Here is an 18,597-nt window from a genome sequence, read left to right on the forward strand (position 1 = left end):
AATTTCACACGCAACAGCATCATCAGCGGCAAGTTTCATCTCGCTAAGATCTTTTTAATATCCATGCACGGTTGTCATCTCTCGACTGTATATATATATATATGAATTTTTAAGAATTATCAGTGCACAGCAAGAGAATACACTTTTAATTCCACCGAGAAATTAACTTTTTTCTTTGTTTCACATAAATATTTTCAAAAATTGTTCCCTGTTTGAATTAATTTTTTTTTTCATTCTTTTTTTTATTTTGTATAGTTTTGCGTATTTTATTTTTAAAATTAAATTTTAATCCAACAAAATTTTTTGAATATTATTATTAACATCAGTCGATTAGCAGCGAGACAAGAAGAAAAGATTCTTTGGAATGACATCTGTCAGGTTGGGATTGTACTAAGCCTTCAAAATGAAGTTATTTCTCCCTGTGATGCCGGCTTAATTGGATGCTTTTATATATCCCCGCAGTCATTCCCATCAGAGGTTTGCAAGGCTTAAGGCCAACGCACAACTAATTCTTGAACGGGAACGCAAACGGAATGGAATGAGTAAGAGAAGGACAAACATTATGTCTATCCTTCTCTTACTCATTCCATTACGTTTGCGTTCCCGTTCAAGAATTAGTTCTGCTTAGGCCTTTAAGAATTTGTTTCCAGTTTGAAAATTGTGACTAAGTGATGTGTGGATGGTTAGAATTTACACCTACATATATATATTTGATGATTTTGGACTAGATGAATATGTGATTTAATAATATACGTATGCAGGTAGCGTTTTGTTTAATAACGTGCACGTAAAACGTAAACGAGTAGAGGGAAAGAGAGAGGAGATATAATACGAGAGGGAAAGAGAGAGAGAGAGAGAAGGGAGAATCGTGAGTACAACATCATCGGAGGCGGGCTGCTTGGTCGTCGTCCGCTCTTTCGTATAATAAAGACGCGTTCTACCTCCACTCACCCCGTAAACCTTTGGAGACTCCAGATCTCCCTTTTTCTCTCTCTTTTGTATCTATCTTCTTTCTGCTTTTTTTTCTCTCTCTCTCTCTCTCTCTCTCTCTCTCTTTCTTCCTCCTTCTCCCTTCTTTTCTTCCTCCCTCTCCTTTCCACTAACTCTCTTTTTCCTTCTCTCTCCTTTTCTCCATCGCTTAACATCTCCTCTCCTCTACTCACTTCTCTCTTTCTATCTTCTGTTTTGTCTTTCTCTTTCTCCCAATGTCTTTCTCTTTCTTCCTTCCTTCTTTCTCTCTCGCTCGCCCCCGCTCTCTTTCTCTCTCTATTCTCTCCCTCCTTGGCTGCACTGCCGGGCATCCGAGGTATTTTTGAACCGGTCCACGATGGGAGGCTGCAGGGCCGCACTCCCTCAACTTCCTCGAAATAATTCTTCTTCTCAACAGTGAAAATTAAAATCAACAATTTACCCCCAAATTATTATTCTTCCGCTTCGAACATTCATTCTCACCTTTATCTTCTATCATCTTCATGTTACATTAGTACCATTAAGTAAAAACTAGAATTTTTAAAACTGTTCTCAATGGAAAAAAATTGGTGAATTTTGCTAGATTAGTTAAAATATGTGAGAAGAAGAAAAAGAATTATGATTATTCTCAATAATAATTAATTGTTGTTTTCTTCCATTAATATAAAGCTAATTAGTATCAGCTCCATAAGGATTAATTTTTTGATTATGATAGTTCGTGATGTTGTAAAACTGTCTTCGTCGAATGATTGTGACGTAAACTTTGTGTGTATATAATAAGGTATATCAGTGAGAAACAGAGTCGTAACGATCGAATCGTCAATGAATCATCAAAGGCCACCGCAACTGAGTTGAGCTGCTCAACAGGCGGTGCAAAGGGTTGTCTACATCAGCTAGACACGCACTCATAAACACTGTTAGTTGCGCACGCACTTACGCAGTAGTGAGTGCGCTTTCAAACACGTTTTCCTCTCCTCAAGCATTCTAGAAAGACACAGAGAGAGAGAGAGAGAGAGACTCCCTCTGGAGCAACAGGTGGCGTCGTCGTTTCGCATCATTCCCATGTTTGAAATTGCGTGACTTTTACATAAACAACCCTTATCCATGGACAATTAACGCTGTCCCATTATAGCCATAAACACAGTTTGAATTATCTCTTTACTAAAATTATTATCGATTAACAGCTTAATAATAATTTTTCGCGTTAATTGAAATTTAATGGAATTATTGAAATATGTTAATAATTTCATATAGATTGAATCAAGATTAATAATCTTAATTAATTTGTATGGGATATTCTGTATCTTGAACATTAGAAATCCGTGGAGTATCCCGTTTTGGAAATTAGGATTTCCCTTACCTTTTGGGAATCAGGAATCCGTAATAGATATCCCGTACCTACGGAAATTAGAAATCCGTAGGATAATTTAGAATTTTTTTACTAAATTAATTCTTAGAGATAACCGGTATCTTCGAAAATTAGGGATTTCCCTTACCTCTTGGAAATTATGAATCCGTAAAGGATTTCCCCTACCATTTGGATATTAGGTATCTGTAGGATTTTCCTTACCTCTTGAGAATTAAAAATCTGTAGAATATCTCGAACCTATTTGGAAATTAGAATTATACCCAGAATCTCCATAAGATATAATTTCCAAAAGCCGACAAATATCCCGATAGAAATGAATCATTTAAACAAATTTTGAAAATCGGTGAACAAAATCCAAAATGAATCGTTTCCCTCTGTTACGGAATTAATACATCAAAATGTACTCCATTTCTTCAGGAGTTCTACTAAAATGCTACTGATGTATTAATTCCGTAACAGAGGGAGACAATTCCTTTTAGTCTTTGTTTACCGATTTTCAAAATTTGTTTAATTGATTCATTCCTATTGGGATATTTGTCGGCTTTTGGAAATTATATCTTGTGGAGATTCTGGGTATTTCTAATTTCAGCAAAAAGTAAGGGAAATACCTAATTTCCGAAGGTATCGGATATCTATATAGAAATTAATTTAGTAGAAAATTTTGAAATATTCTACGGATTTCTAATTTTAGAAGGTGCGGGATATCTATTACGGATTCCTGATTACCAAAAGGTAAGGGAAATTATAATTTACAAATGGTGAAGAAAATCCTCCGGATTCTTAATTTCCAAGGGGAACCGGATAAAAAAAATTAATTTCCTCGAAAATTCTGATATCCGTTGCTGGGATTTAATTGTTGCAAGTGCAATCGGAATTGTATGTAAATTAAGTATTAAACCTTTTTCCCATGTCAACGTTTCTTCTTGTTCCAAAAATCCAATCACAATTTTTCCTCTTTTAGTATATTATTATATAGCAATCATTTCAGTACGTAAAACCAGAAGTCCTCCCAATGCAAAAGTTTGCCAAACAACACAAGTTGAGAATCACTGAGTATAATTATGACATCTAATTAGGTTTTTAGCGGTTGGCAACTGGTTCGACCCGCGGCAGTCCTCCAGGATCGGCACGGTCAAGGTCTTTTTTCTTCAAGTCCGCGCTACTACTGGTGCTCTCTCTCTTTCTTTCTCTCTCCCTATGGGCCCTACGATCATCTCGATAGAGATTCCAACCGAGGCAGTTTCCCCTCACTTCTTCTTCTTCTTTTTTTTACTCTTTTGTCCGCGACCAATCCACGCAACACTGGTTCAGAGGACCCATTTCGTTGTTGTGTGTCGGAGCACTTTGCACTAGCTTTCGCCATATCGAAACTCGTTTTGCTTTCCAACTCAAGTCGCTGAGGTCGACGAAACCATGCATGCAAAAGACGACAAAATCCGCGAAGTCTCGTGCGAAAGAGCTACGATGTCCGTGGACCTAATAAACACCCGATGAATAGCCGCGGCGAAGCTTTTGGTGATTTTTTTTTTGTGGAGAGAGCGTTCTCAACTTATATATAGGGGCGCACGTGGATTAGCATTGGAACGTGAAAAAAAAGGGCTCTCTTTCTCGTTAGATGCGCAACGGTGGTACTTGGGTTCGGGTTCGAGACGTCATTAGGGCACGCCACGTGAAGCCGGAGATCACGATGAGATAAAACGGTTTGAAAGAACGCGCATATGAGAGAGAGGAAAAGAGTAGAGAAATAGAGATGGAGCTGTGTGTGGACAAAGAGGAGGGAACCAACTGCATCAAAATGAAGAGAGAGAAAGAGAGAGGGGAGTGACAAAGAAGTATAGGATCAAGAAGAAAAAGAGAGAAAGAGATATGGGATATGGAAAGGGTACAAGACGAAGAGTGATTGAGCTGTAGTCGATCTTGCTGCTCTGTCCAAGTCTCCAATGTCTTGATGTTGGGTATAGTCGGATCGAAGATCACGTTCGCTCTCAATACCCAGAGTTCTTTCTCCCCTCCTCTTCTCTCTCTCTCTCTCTCTCCCTTCTCGCGGTGCTAGAACGATCTTGCTAACCTCTAATTACCCATTTGACATACCACCACGTCAAATTCAAAAGCGAATTACTCTCCTTTTTCTGTTTCCTCTTCATCATTATATTTCATCTTTAAAACGTTTCTTTAGTATTTCAAATGTTTGGCGTATTTAGTGTCCATATTTGAACTTCTTCTTTTTCATATCTTCCAAGAATTAATCAATGAAGATATCGAGTAAATAATGTTGTACTGATTTTTTAATTGCGATAATTATAAAAAAATTTCAGTGAAACAAAAAATTGATAAATTGTCATAAATTCCCATTAAATGTCACTAGGAGTAAAGAAACATCATTAGGATTTAAGACGTTAAAGTACTTGAGCTCGCCGAGAGAAATGAAAACATTAATGGTCGTCTGCGGTGAATACCTTTTCGTTTCACGTGGGAAACACTTGGGGGATGTTGATGATGAGCAAAAAATAAAAGTAGTTTTACATTCACGGGAACAAAAATTTTTATATGAAAGTCATATCTAAAAGTAAAGAATTCAATGGTTTAATCAAGTAAAATGCGTCCCTGGGATCAGAGATACATAGTGTATGGGGTATATAACGACAACGTTCGAGAGCGTTGCTTCTCTGGTTCGTCGTGAAGTAAAACCCGAGGACACTACGAGATGGCTTTGCTGCAAAAACAGTCTCGCGAACCATCGTAAAGCCGTCCAAGATGCAGGGTTGCATGTACCAATCTTCCAAGCCAAGAGATGGACCACAAATTTCCTTCTTGATGATAATTAAGGTTGTTCTCGAAATTACTCGCAGTTTTTGCCAAAACGTTTTTTCTACAGGAAAAAAAAACCCTTTTTGGGATATTAAAAAGTTTTTTGTAGTACTAAAGTTTAAAAAAAAAAAATTAGTTATTTTAGTTTACTGTGCGATGGAAAGCGGATGTTTGAATATGCAATAAAAAAAAAAGAAATGAGCATGAAAATCCAGAAATAAGTGATGACTGACAGTATTTCATCTAAACTAAACACTCAAATGACTGACGTCGTAGAGTCATGTTTTCCCTGTCACCAAAGAAAAAATATTGCTGTTAGAATCAACATAGACATATTCCGAGATGAATATTTCTTTTAATAGATGCACGTTAGAAAATGTTTACACACTGAAAATTAGTCCATAGATTAGAAATGTGGAAAATTATTTAATAAATCTTCTGTAATAATCTGTTACAGCTAAAAATTATATTTAACACTGCCTTTGGGAAACTTATTACTTCTGTTTTTACTAGAGGATATCTGTTTAATATATCTAAAATTTTGTTTTCAGCACTGCTAATTGTTCCCAAAAGATGTTCATCAGGTGAGGCTAAAATTTTTTATTACAGGCGGCAAATTAGTCATCAAGGTTAAACTTTTTAATTACAAATTAGTAGAGTAGTTTATCTGTTTAAAGTTCGGAAAATTCTTAAATAAACCTTCTAAAATCTTTTAAAAACCTTTTAAAACCTTCTGAAACGTACTGCTAAACATACCTAAACAACCAACTGCTGGAATTTTTGTTTCGTTTAGAAGTCTTAATTGCTTTTGTGCTCACTTCTATGTCCACTTGAGAATATCTGTACAGTGATCATCAGCTCTCCTAAGTGTTCCCAAAAGATATTCATCAGGTGAGGCTAAAATCATCGACTTCAACCCCTATCTCTTTCTTCTTCTTCAGTCTCAACATCCCTCAACATCATCTCTTCATTGGGTCCACTGGCCATACACCTCTTGTTCTCCTATACTTCGTGTCTTGATTATCGAGTTTCTCTCTTGAATTCCCTAAATGTTTTTTCCTCTTTTCATCCGCTACATCTGCACTTGTCGCTCTCTCTCTCTCTCTCTCTCTCTCTCTCTCTCTCTCTCTCTCTCTCTCTCTCTCTCTCTCTTCATCTTCTCTCTGACCATCATCAAGAAGAGTCCGTAAATTCCTCTGTCCTTTTTCACTCATGGTCTTCGTCTTCTTCTTCTTCTTCTTCTTCTTCTCATCTGGAAGCCGTCGTGCACAAATGAGGTTGTCGCGTCAGCGCGTGCGTCCAAACTCTCCTTTATATCCCCTTTTCGCGAGGAACCCACAAGGAAACGTTGATCCAAGGGACTCTGAACGAGTTTTTTTTTCCCCACGTCTTTGCTTGTTTGTCTTATTTTCTTTTTTTTTTTTGCTTCCATTTTCTTCCGTGCAGCATCCCACAGTGTTTCTTGCGCGCCTTCTGTCGCTCTCCTGCACCGACCTGTGGAGACCATTGTTCTCGGAAATGTACTGCATACAACTTGGCGAACCACGTTGAATGTTTGTTGAAATACCGATAACACTGTCATCGTACGCCCGATATAAAAGAACCGCGAAGCAATGAAACGTTCAAGAGAGCTGCCGTGTTTCTAGAGAGAGAGATAGAGACAGAGAAGGAGTGTTTTGTGGTTAACCAAACGGATTTAAAATCCAAAAAAATTCTCTGTAAAAATATTTCACAAATCAATTTTTTTGGGGGAAAAATGATTTGGAAAATTTTATTAAAAGCTGTGAAACAACTTTTCTTTTATAATTTTTAAATAAAGTTCTCTTTGTATATATATATATATAGTAACTTCGTAAGTTTTAAAAATCCTCGCGCACTTTTATGCGAGAAGAAAGATGGAATCGTTTAAGCACCAGGCGCATATATGAAGCGGCGTATCCTTTTTTTTGGAAAGAAAGTCCAATTATCGTTTTTGGGGGAAAAAGGTTGGGGCCTCATTATCAACACGCAGCTGCTCTGGGGCTAATAAGCCATCACAGCTTCTGTGCAAAACATACCTTGATGCAAATTCACGAACCCTGTGTGTAGGAATGGATAAACGAAGGGAATAACTGATGATGAAGAAAAGAAGGGCGATCTTTTTCCTATGGTCTGAAAAGATCGAGTATCACGAAGAAGTCTCGAAATGAGACTCGGATCAGAAGAGAAGAGAGAGAGAGAGAGAGAGAGAGAGAGAGAGAGAGAGAGAGAGAGAGAGAGAGAGAGTCTTAAAGAGATCCTATATTCGAGGAACACGCAACTCAAGAATAAAGCAGAAGGGAAGCAGAAGCGTAGGAGGCGGGTTATCTCTGAAAGCTTAGAGGCCGATGCAAGAGAGGTACGAAACCGGTAGTAAAGTTATTCGAAGAGCTGGGCATTCAAGTACCCGCGTGGTCGAGCGATCTCAGCGGATAAGAGCAGGAGGTGTAACTTACTAGGTCTCGAGCCTCGTACACGCCTTGGTACACCGTCCCTTTATATATTTATCTCCATCGTAATTCTGATTGTGTACACAATTATATATATCTGCTGAACGTATATATATACACACACTGACTTTCGCATCTCCGATAACACTGTTTACCATTTTCTTATACCGATCTTGAAACACACTTTCTAAAACATTAGAGTAATTCTTTTTGGTCCCTAGAAATCTAAAATCCTCCCAAAATTATAAGCTATATGATAAATTCTGTCTGAAAGTGAAATGGTAAACCTGGATTATAAAGTAATTAAACACGAATGGTGTGCGGGATGAAGGAAGGAGATGCTGCTGATGAGATACGAGAGGGGAGTTCGACGCTTAGCGTTGAAAGTCTGACTAATTAACTTTTATACGCAGTGAATATCCTCTCTGGAGAAGACTCCGAAATCGACTGTATTGACTCTTCCACCTGTCAAAAATAATAATTTCCAATTCTCTATGGAATCATCAAAATTAGCTAATTCAGTTTTTATTCTAAAATAGTCTCGAAAACATCCTTGAGACTTTAATCTTGTCACGTACTAAACCCTAAAGCTACAAAACTGTATAACATATCTCCATATTAACGAAAAAAAAAACACACTACAATTTGCATAAATATCGCCGTATACCAGTTTCATAAAATGTTCCTTATCTTGGAAAATGCAATTTTAATGCAATTTTTTTTTCTCCTCATACCAAGTAGGAGAAACAGCAATTTAGGTCGATTGCAGAAATACAAATTTTCTATATTGGATGAATTTATTTGGAAATTATCAATAGAGAGAAGAATTATTCTGAGAGCGGTATAAAGCATGTCAGGAGGAAGGTTACATATTGAATATGATGGCCTTGGTGGAACGTTTTAATCTAATGCTTAACCCTCACTTCACCTTGATACTTACCTATATGACCTTTCAAATTGCGAGTATGAGATGAGAAGAAAAGTTCATTGAACCTAATGCTGCTGCAGGAGAGTAGGTGAACACTCGGACATTTACGATAATCCTTTATCGCTAAGGAGCCCCCAAGAATCATAGGGAGAGATATGTATGCGATTTTCAGAACCTGTTATGGTCGTTCCAGAGCCTCCAAGGTGGTCTACAATTGCAGTAATAACTCAATTATCCTCTCTTGGGTCCGTACCCGCCTATCTGCCTCTTTTACTCTCAAATCTCTCACTCGGACCCTTTTCCGCTCCCTACTCTCTTTCTTTCTCTCTCTTCATATACAAGAAAGAGAGAGAGAGAGAACTTCTTCCTTCCTTTTGAATCTTCCTCATCCCTTTCATCTCCCTTTCTCCCTCTTGTTCCTCTTTCTCATAATATTTTCGCATCATCCTCTTCTACCTTCAATCTTCGGGATCTTCATATACCTATATATATATACCCTGTGAATTATTTTTCTTCCATCTATTATCAGAAACGTTTGTGTTCAATGTTCAGTACACACGTTTTTCTACCTTGGAAGATGCGACTGATTGCTGTTCGAGTTTCACAAGTCACTCTCCCGTTCCTCCCGTTCCACTTCCCCTTTCCTTTCTTCTTCACCACTGTCCTTTCTTCCACTCGATCCTGGCATAACTTCGAGATATAGGGCTATGGCTCTCTCTTTCTCTCACAAGAGCAAGATTGTTTTCTCAAGGCGAAACACACGGCAGTCTTCGAATTTTTTTACCAAGACCCAAACATCTTGAGCAAAGTTTGATTAAATCATTATACGGATCTCGTTGAATCAACATTTAATGTTTTAACAATTAAATTTTGAAATAATAATAATAGCAGCATAATAATAAAAATAATAGTAATAATAGTAAAAATAAAAATAATAATAATATAATAAAAATAACTAAATAATTATTTCGAGAAAAATTTTGACCGCCATATTGGATTCGCTATTTTGTAATTTAAAAATCTGACATCAGATTATTAATCAGCGACCCCGAAAACCCCTAGATACCAAGTTGAATAAAATATTATAAATTTTTTAAAAATTTTAACCGCTATATTGAATTTTGAAAATCTAACATCAGATTCCTCATCAGCGACCCCTAAAACCGCTAGATACCAAATTTTATAAAAAATTAATAACTTTTTAAAACGACTTGATCTACAGCAAAACGGTCAGACACGGGTATTTTTTTTGGTCCTATAGTTTCCGAAAATGTTTGATTTTTTTGTGGGTCAAAAAAAAAAGTTAAATTTTCTCTGACGGTGTATAGGAACAATTTATATACGTACGGATCTAAATGTTATGAATAAAAGAGAATTAATTATTCCGGGTATAGGAGATTTTGATTTCATGCACACATGCACTTTGGTACAAAAAGACATATACATATATGTGTGTAGTTAAGCCGGAGATTGCATTAAATTACGGATTACAGAATTTATGGTCTTTTCTAAACATAACTTAGGATCTATAAATTTTCAGTTAGACCGAGTTTATCCATAAATTTGATTTATTGGAACATTGCACTTTCTTTTAGTGCGGATATACATATATATATAAATATATTTGTAGAATGTATCAGGGAAGCTTTGGAAAACCGAATAACGATTTGATATCATGAAACGGATTTGATAATAATATATTGTATCAGCTATTAAACATCCCCAAGGTTATTACGATCCTCATGAAATCTTCTAATCTGATCGCATCATCAAATATTATCTCCCAAATAGAGTTGCGCGTAAGAATTCCGTTTTCTCTTTTTGCATAAAATCTTTAGAATAAAAAACGAAATCTTTTTTTTATATCTGCAATTTAATTGCAATTTACTTCCAATTTACTACTTCAAAGTAATTCTTATCCGTTTCTGTAATTTAGAATTATTCATCAAATCATTATTCTGTAATTCAATTATTGTTATAGAAGTATTTAGATTTGATAATACCAGAGTGTTGTTTATGGAGTTGAACAGAAGGAAATACTTGTTAGTTTTATGCAAATGACTTAATTCCCCCTTGAAAGAGAGAGAGAGAGAGATTATTTCATTCTCTGTTGATTTTAATGGCAAGTAATAAAGTCACGCCCACTGATTGAGTGAAATGAATTTTGTTGATTGTTACATATAATACATTTTGAAATGCGTTATTTCTCGCTGTACTTGTTGAGCGAGCAAACACAATTAGATAATTAAATATCATGCATTAAATGTAATGCATTCTCTAGATGGCAATATTTAACTATACAGGAGACTCACAGAGAGAAAAAGAGAGAGAGAGAGTATACCACTACATTGGCAAAATCAAGTGTACACGCTGCGCGATTGGTATCTATGGAACCATCTAAGTATAGCAACAGCAGCAGCGACACGCTTCGACGAAACGTCTAACGAGCGACGTGTTAAGCTAGTCCCATATGAGTATATATACTCGAACCCCTTTCGCCAAGCTGTTGTCCATTTTACACGCGAGAAATAATCGCTAAGGCATGCCAACATGACATTCGATTTGACCAAGCTGTCTTGAAATATATTTGCTTAAATAATATTCTTGCATTACAGGAGAACTGCTTTTCTTGAAGACATAAGTGCTGATATATATGAAATTCCTTAGGGTATAGGAATTAGTATATACGTTAGTTTACGTTAGAATTAATATACGTTAGAAGTGATAATGACATAAAGTTGAGATTAGTCAAATGAACCGAAAAACAAAAAACCATTACAGGAATTTATATTTGCTGCAATTTCCAAAAGGCACCGAAACCTATATAATATAGGTGTATTCGGTGACTTTTGGAATTTAGAATATCCGCCATGAGGTTCTTAGTTTCTCTCAAAAAAAAACCCTGGTAATCTGTAAGATATCCGAATATTGTTAGAGCATTTGATATCCTAATCCTGTTAACGAAAACGTTTTAGTTAGTAATTCAAATTCAGAATTTGCGATGATCTAATTCCACTAATGATAACTATAACATTAGAAGACTTTCTAATTTCCAAATGCGACTGGACTGGCAATGCAAAATTTGCGAAGATTTAATTACACTAATGACAACTAAGACGTTAGAAGATCATCCAATTTCCAAAAGCCACTGGACTTTCCTTAGAACATTGATCTCCGAAAGTTAGCTAAAACGTTTTTAATTTAGCGATTTAGTATTTGCGATATAATTTCACAAATGATATCTAAAACATTAGAAGACGTCACAATTTCCGAATCCACTGATCTCTTCCCTAGAACATATAAGTATCCGAATTCGGAGATCTCCTAATCCCTAAAATCCACTGGACTTCCTTTGGTATACATTAATCTCCGAATGTTATTGTTAGCAAAAACGAATCTGTTTGTAATTCAGAATTTGCGATGAGATAATTTTACTAACGATAAATAAAACCTTCTAATTTCCAAATTTACTGGTCTTCCCAATAGCACATCGGTATCTGAATGTTGTGAGTACACTGATATCCAAATGTTGTTTAGCTAAAACGATTTTTGTTTGTAATTCAGAATTTCCACAAATGAGAACTAAAGCATTAGAAGATCTCCTAATATTTAAACCCACTGGACGTCCGGTCCCTAGGAATCTGAATCTAATTCCACAAATAATAATCAAGAAATTAGAAGACATATTTACTGGTCTTCCCAATAGCACATCGGTATCTGAATGTTGTTAGTACACTGATATCCAAATGTTGTTTAGCTAAAACCGTTTTGTTTGTAATTCAGAATTTCCACAAATGAAAATTAAAGCATTAGAAGATCTCCTAATATTTAAACCCACTGAACGTCCCTAGGAATCCGAATCTAATTCCACAAATAATAATCAAGAAATTAGAAGACATTCCCATATGACTTCATTAGTTTTCTATGATGTTGTTCCAGATTATTTTTTCTTCTTCGCTGTTACATTTTTTCTTTTCTGTTTGTTTTCATCTTGTATCTCCTTCTCCAAACAGTAAACAAGAATCGTTTTCTCCTTGTCCCTTTTATCTTTCTCACTCGCACTTATATAATCCACGTTTCGGTTCTACTCTCCTTCTCTCTCTCTCTCTATTTCTTTCTTCGCATCCTACCGTCCTTCCCTTTTGCCAAACCAATCTTCCATCCCCAGAGTAAGACATTGAGGCACCTGCTAGAGTCCGCGGTACGATCAGGGTTATGGTGTTTGCAGGTTCAGTCTTCAGAATGGTAGTGGGAGTCCTTGCACGGCATAGTCCTCTATACAACGACTGTATTCGTTGTTGTGTGGCAGGGGCCCTCGCCCGGCTGGGTGGTCCTACCGCTCTTCAGTTGTGTTCCGACGCGCTTCAAGTCAACACTAAAGAACATTATTTTGACCTCAACTCTCACGTGTCTGTTGCCAATTGCCAATAAATTGGAAAAACATTTTTAATTCATCATTGGATATATATGTGGAGTGATTTTAAACACGTGACTTAAATTATCCTATTTTTTTATCTTCCATCACCTAATCTTCCATTGGCATAAATCTCTTTCTCTCTCTCTATTATTGACTCTTTAGCGAATTATTTTTTCCTAATTTAGTTATTTTCTTAAATGTGAATCCGTCTCTGTAAGAAAAAGAAACACACACCGAGAGAGAGGGAAAAAAAGGGCTCTCAACTCTAGTACTGTCCAAGAAGCAGAACCTGTAGAAGAATATGGAGAGGGGATAGAGGAATAAGAGCGAATAACAACAAGGTACAAGGTGTGTAATCAAAAGCCGTTTTATTTAAAAGGGAGACGTTTTGATGAAGTGGTTAGTGGGAAAGCGTGGATTGAGCCAATCGTGTATGATTGGAGGGACGTGAGAACCGCGAGGCAATCATCGATCAGCTCAAACAGAAAGAGAGAGAGAGAAAGACGTGATGCAACGTGATATGCCGCCGTACAAACCACGTGATTCTAAAACTCAATCATTCATCGTTTTTCTCCATTAAATGAAATCATTGATTATTTAACCTATAATACAATCAGTGATTTCTTTTTTCCAAAAGAAAATATTTTTATTTTCACAAAGAAGAAAATAATTTTTTTAGTCTCACATTCCTGAATATCAATTAAAAATTTTCGTGGAAAACGAAGAGGGAAGAAAAAAGCTTTCTCCTCTTCAACCGGCAAAAGATGTGAAGAGCTTCTTTTACCTTCTTGCTTACTCTCAAGGTGAGTCCTAATTTCACAATGAATTAGAAGACCCCAAGGGTCTAAATTAACTCTCCTTTAGTGTCAGGTATGGGTTTGAAAAATTTTTTTTTTTTTTTTCCCATATTTCCGCTCTTCACCTGCGTTTGAAATGCTGTGTTAACGGTACGACGTGCCAAGATCCTAATTCTTTCCCTCGATTTTTAGAGAGTGGAAACTGGAAGTATATCTTTAAAAGAGAGGACTTTCGAAGAAATATCTTTATTATTGTCATGGAGATGAACGCGCGGCTTCTTAAAAGTCAACAACATCTTCTTATAATAAGTTATAACTTAAGCTTTTATTAATGGCGCGGAATGTGTGAGGTTTACATTCAGAAAAAAAAAATAATAATAAATAAATCGTTACGTATTGAATATTCCAGAGGCTTAGAACCCAATTTCTTCGCCTTTAAGTCAATTTCTACCGTTCTATACCGCAGTCATTAAGTTCTTTTTTCTTTTTTTTTTTTGAGAGAATTTTGAACAAAAAATAAATAGTCTTCTTTGTGTTCAAAAAGTAATTTTTTCAACATATTATTGAAATTGCAAATTATGTTAATCTTCTATCAAGAAAAAAAGGAATCATAAATGTAAGATTTTGACATTAGGAAGATTTGGTGAGATTTCTAGGAACTAATGATTGCTTAGGGACTTATGGTATAGTGAAATGTAGCTTCGGGTAAATTCGGTAGAAATCGGCTTTGATCGGCTTTTCATGGTTATGTGTAATATAAATTATAAAATTTGAAAATTTTTTCTAGTAAAAAAATATTTCTAGCCACGAGGGTTTTAATTCTGATTAATTTCATCCCTGATAGAGGAATAATAATAATTATTATTATTGGATAATTATAATGCAAAACCCTTGAATACCAAAGATTATGCAGATTTTCCACTTCCCTCGTAAAAAAAAATAATAATAAGTAAAAAGTAAAATAATAATTTTGAATAAATAAATATTGAAAAATAAAAAGAATGATTAAAAAAGAATTAAAAATATAAATTAGATTTTGCGAGAAACATAACCTGAAGAACATTCGTTAAGCCGATTAAACTTCGGAATTGCTCGGACATGTCCGACAGTAGTCGGCTGCGGCCGAAGGAACCCGAATTAGTACGCATGCGTTGCGCTAAGATTATGCGCGAGTGAATCGTACTAAAAACACACTCCCATTATAATTTTTGAATTAAAAATTAAATTATTAATTAAATTATACCAACTTAATTTGAGTTCGTCTTCTTTTTAGTAGTATTAAAAAAATACCTAAAATTGAAATTAATTTTCTTCAAAAAAAAAAAAAAAAAAAAAAAAAAAAATACCGAAAAGTATTTATTTTTTTTCTCGATAAAATTGTGGTTAAGATTATTTTCTCGCGAGTTATTTACTTGATCAAACATAGCAAGTTTATAAAGGGGTATATATATATATATATATATATATATATAAGACAATTGTATGAAGGCGCGCACGAGCGCAGGGCAAACGAACGTACGAGCGAACATAACACACCGAGAACCAGTTCCCTCGTTTCATTGCGTTCGTTGTCCGATAATGACGCATAGCACGGCAGAGCACGGTAACCACTGTCTGCCTCATGGTCCGCGTGTCGAGAGCGTGGAAAAAAACGACTTTTGAGAACTTGATGTTTTCTCCTCAAGAGAGAAAGAAAGAAAAAACGAGAGAGAGAGAGAGAAAGAATACCTTCATCATTCAAAAGTTTATTGTAAAAGGGTTCATTTTGAGTTCAAGGAAAGTTTACAATACATCTTTGCAAAAACCTTATTGAAAAAATAAAAATGTTTCACAAAAGACAGAAAAACAACAATAAACTGTATTGTAGTTTGAAATATTTCAAAAATCTTCTCCATTCAACAAAATTGTTTTTTTTTTATGAAGTCGCTGAGAAGTGTCTCTGAATCGTGCGATTGCGGCTATTCTTTGGGAAAATTGATTCTAATTAACCAATTAAGATTGATTATTACCGACCGAGTGGTTTGTTGTGTAACTTACAGAGGAGTCTCGGTCGGTAAGTGAAAAATCGTCTGTGACAGCTTGCGTAACCTAACCTTAAAAAAAGTGTAGACACTCTTAGGAGTTATTATACACTTTTTTTTAGGTTAGTTTGCTAAAACATTTGCTTTAATTTAAATAATCACACCTTGAAAATTTACAGTAATTCAAAGACGTTATTTTAGGTTATGGTGCGAAAACCTCGTTATTTAGTTTGCAAAACCTAACTTTAAAAAAATAACCTACAAAACGAGCTACAAAGTGTAGTAACTCTTGAAAGTTATTATACAATTCTTTTAGGTTAAGTTAGCGAAAAAACTGATTTAATTCGTAACACCTAATTCTAAAAATAGTTTGTAACTCTTAGAAATTCTTTAAGGTTAGGTTACGAAAATCTCTAATTTAATTAGCATAACCTAAAAAGTATAGTAAGTCTAGAAAGTTAGAAATTATTATACACTTCTTTTAGGTTAGGTTGAAAAAAAGATTTAATTTACATAACCTAACTTTAAAAATGTGCAGAGACGCCAAAAAAAAATTTTTTCTAGGTTATGTTGTGAATACACAAAAATTCTATTTTCGTCTAAAAATTAATCCAATGCATGCGCGCAGAAATATTTCAGCAAAAAACTAATATATAGATTTTATTTCTTAGAGGGAATTTGAAAGGAAAATAAAAAACATTGCGACCACCTGAACTTAATTGCTTTAATATTATAATATTGAATTTCTCGATTAAATGTGACGTGTGAAGTTGCATATAAGCGAAACGATCTGATTAAAGATCAATAGACAGGATCAGAAGGCTCAAGATAGCGCACAGTAATCGGCATGTGGTACAGATATATACACAATAACGGTGAATGAGTTTATATAGTGACACCATTATAAACAAGAACAGGACAAAAATAATAATTGTATCAAATATCGTTAAAAAAAATATTAATATTTATACAGATTCTTATATTCCGGACACCCTATAGAAATTTTTTTTAATCTCATTTTTTTTCGTTTTTTAAACAAGAAAAAAGTGGAACTAAAAAAAATTTTTTTTTTAGGGTATCCGGAGCATAAAATCACTCTGTATGGTTAATATAACGCTAATTACTTTCTAGCCAATCGATCAATGTTTTAAATATAATATATAAATTTAATAATATATAAATTTAATAATATATATATATATATATATATATTCTTCGGGATATATAATTTATTCATAAAATATATACTGTGTACTTGAGGTTATACCGCGTGTTATAAAGAAGTCACGGCATAATTAACAATAAGCGTGAAAGATACATACAGTATTATTATCACTATTAAGTTAAGTGCATTTGATAAATATGCGCATGCCTTTCGTTCGCTTGTTGATAATTAGCCGCGCGCAACTTTATTGGACAGACGAAAGCCCTTCATTTTATTTAACAATTTAATCATTTGGAAAATTATACCTATACGGTGTAAATTATGTTTGTATATAGAAATTATCGACATCTATATATATGTGTGTGTTCGTCTTGAAAATTTATAAAATTATGATGATGATGTCTCGCGCGTAGTCATTTTAAGAAAGAAAGGAACAAGCAGCTGCTGCTAAAAAACACGTTCAGTTATAGTCGCTCTGGGCGCTAAATTTTTTTTTTTACTGAATTCAAAATTTTTTTAAAAATTGAGTATAAAAAAAAAATTTAATTAAAACCTAAATAATATTAGATCATTCTCCAAAGAAGAAGTTAAAAAAAAAATTTTCAGAATAAAACTCAATAAAATGAAAAAAAAAATGAAATAAACATCTATAGATGTCAAAACATTTTTCAAAAGATAAAAAAAAATTATACGTACTAAGAATTTAGTGTTTAATTTTCAAAAAAAAAGTGGTTCTACTTTACAGACCTTCAGGGTGTAGAATAATAATAACAACAACCATGCCCTAAAGTCAGTAATTATTGAACCTCTTGTAGAGGTGTTCTGTATACAAAAAAATATTCCAGGAAACAATATCTGTTTCAAAAAATTTTTTTTTTAAATTCGTACATTTTTTCTCTTTTTTTCCTTATGAAAATTCTGGATTTTTAGGATTAAATTAATAGGACTTAATAGGATTAAATATTACATATGGACACAATATGATAAAATAGGAAAAGATAGGATAATATAGAATTGGATAGTATAAAAAGAAGATAGGATAGTATACGATTGGATACTATAAAAAAAATATAGGATAATATAGGATTGGATACTATAAAAAAAATATAGGATAATATAGGATTGGATACTATAAAAAAAGATAGGATTGGATAGGATAGAAAAAAACAATACAAAGTAACTTTTTACTTCTTTCAAAGTAAATCCTAAGCTCTCCGTGATTTTCACTCATTTCTGTCAATATTTATACTAAAATACTATTTTTTCTTACTATTCCCGGAGTTACTATTTTAGGTTGTAATGTTTTATATACTTCCATAGTAAAAATCAAAAATGAGCGTTTTAAATTTTACTTTGTAAATAGTAAAAGTTACTTTATATTTCAATTTCGTCTCCAAATTGTTTCCATTCTCGACTAAATTCTCTCAAGTATAAACGAAGATGACTTTGTTCCACTTGAAAAAAGAAAAAAAAAAAAAAAAAAAAACGATGTGTTTGCTACAATATCCATCGCGACACCCCCTTGTATACGCAAAGAAGTGTAGAGTCGCACGAGCTAGCAAACCATCATGCACCTGGGAAAGCGCGAGAGGATGAAACATGTAATCATGAAGATTCTAGTTTAGTAAAGATAATTATAGGTTGTCCTATAGGCC

General features: G+C 34.4%; 1 protein-coding gene across 3 annotated transcripts in view; it reads left to right on the top strand.

Annotated features, from left to right (window-relative positions):
- The window catches only part of LOC127288336 (transcriptional activator cubitus interruptus), a 79,535-nt gene that overhangs the window by 28,573 nt on the left and 32,365 nt on the right, over positions 1–18,597 (top strand). Inside the window, exon 2 of one of the 3 annotated variants that reach the window (XM_051315728.1) lies at positions 5,698–5,730. The exons of 1 other annotated variant lie outside the window; for it this stretch is intronic. In XM_051315728.1, coding sequence (XP_051171685.1) covers positions 5,698–5,730 — 33 coding nt within the window. Of the gene's footprint in view, positions 1–5,697; positions 5,731–12,841; positions 13,308–18,597 lie in introns of those variants that run through there. One more of the 3 variants, XM_051315730.1, reaches the window with a different exon arrangement.

The sequence above is a fragment of the Leptopilina boulardi genome, unplaced genomic scaffold (assembly GCF_019393585.1).
Source record: "Leptopilina boulardi isolate dan_hultmark-lab unplaced genomic scaffold, ZJU_Lbou_2.1 LbouV2_384, whole genome shotgun sequence".
Lineage (NCBI taxonomy): Eukaryota > Metazoa > Arthropoda > Insecta > Hymenoptera > Figitidae > Leptopilina > Leptopilina boulardi.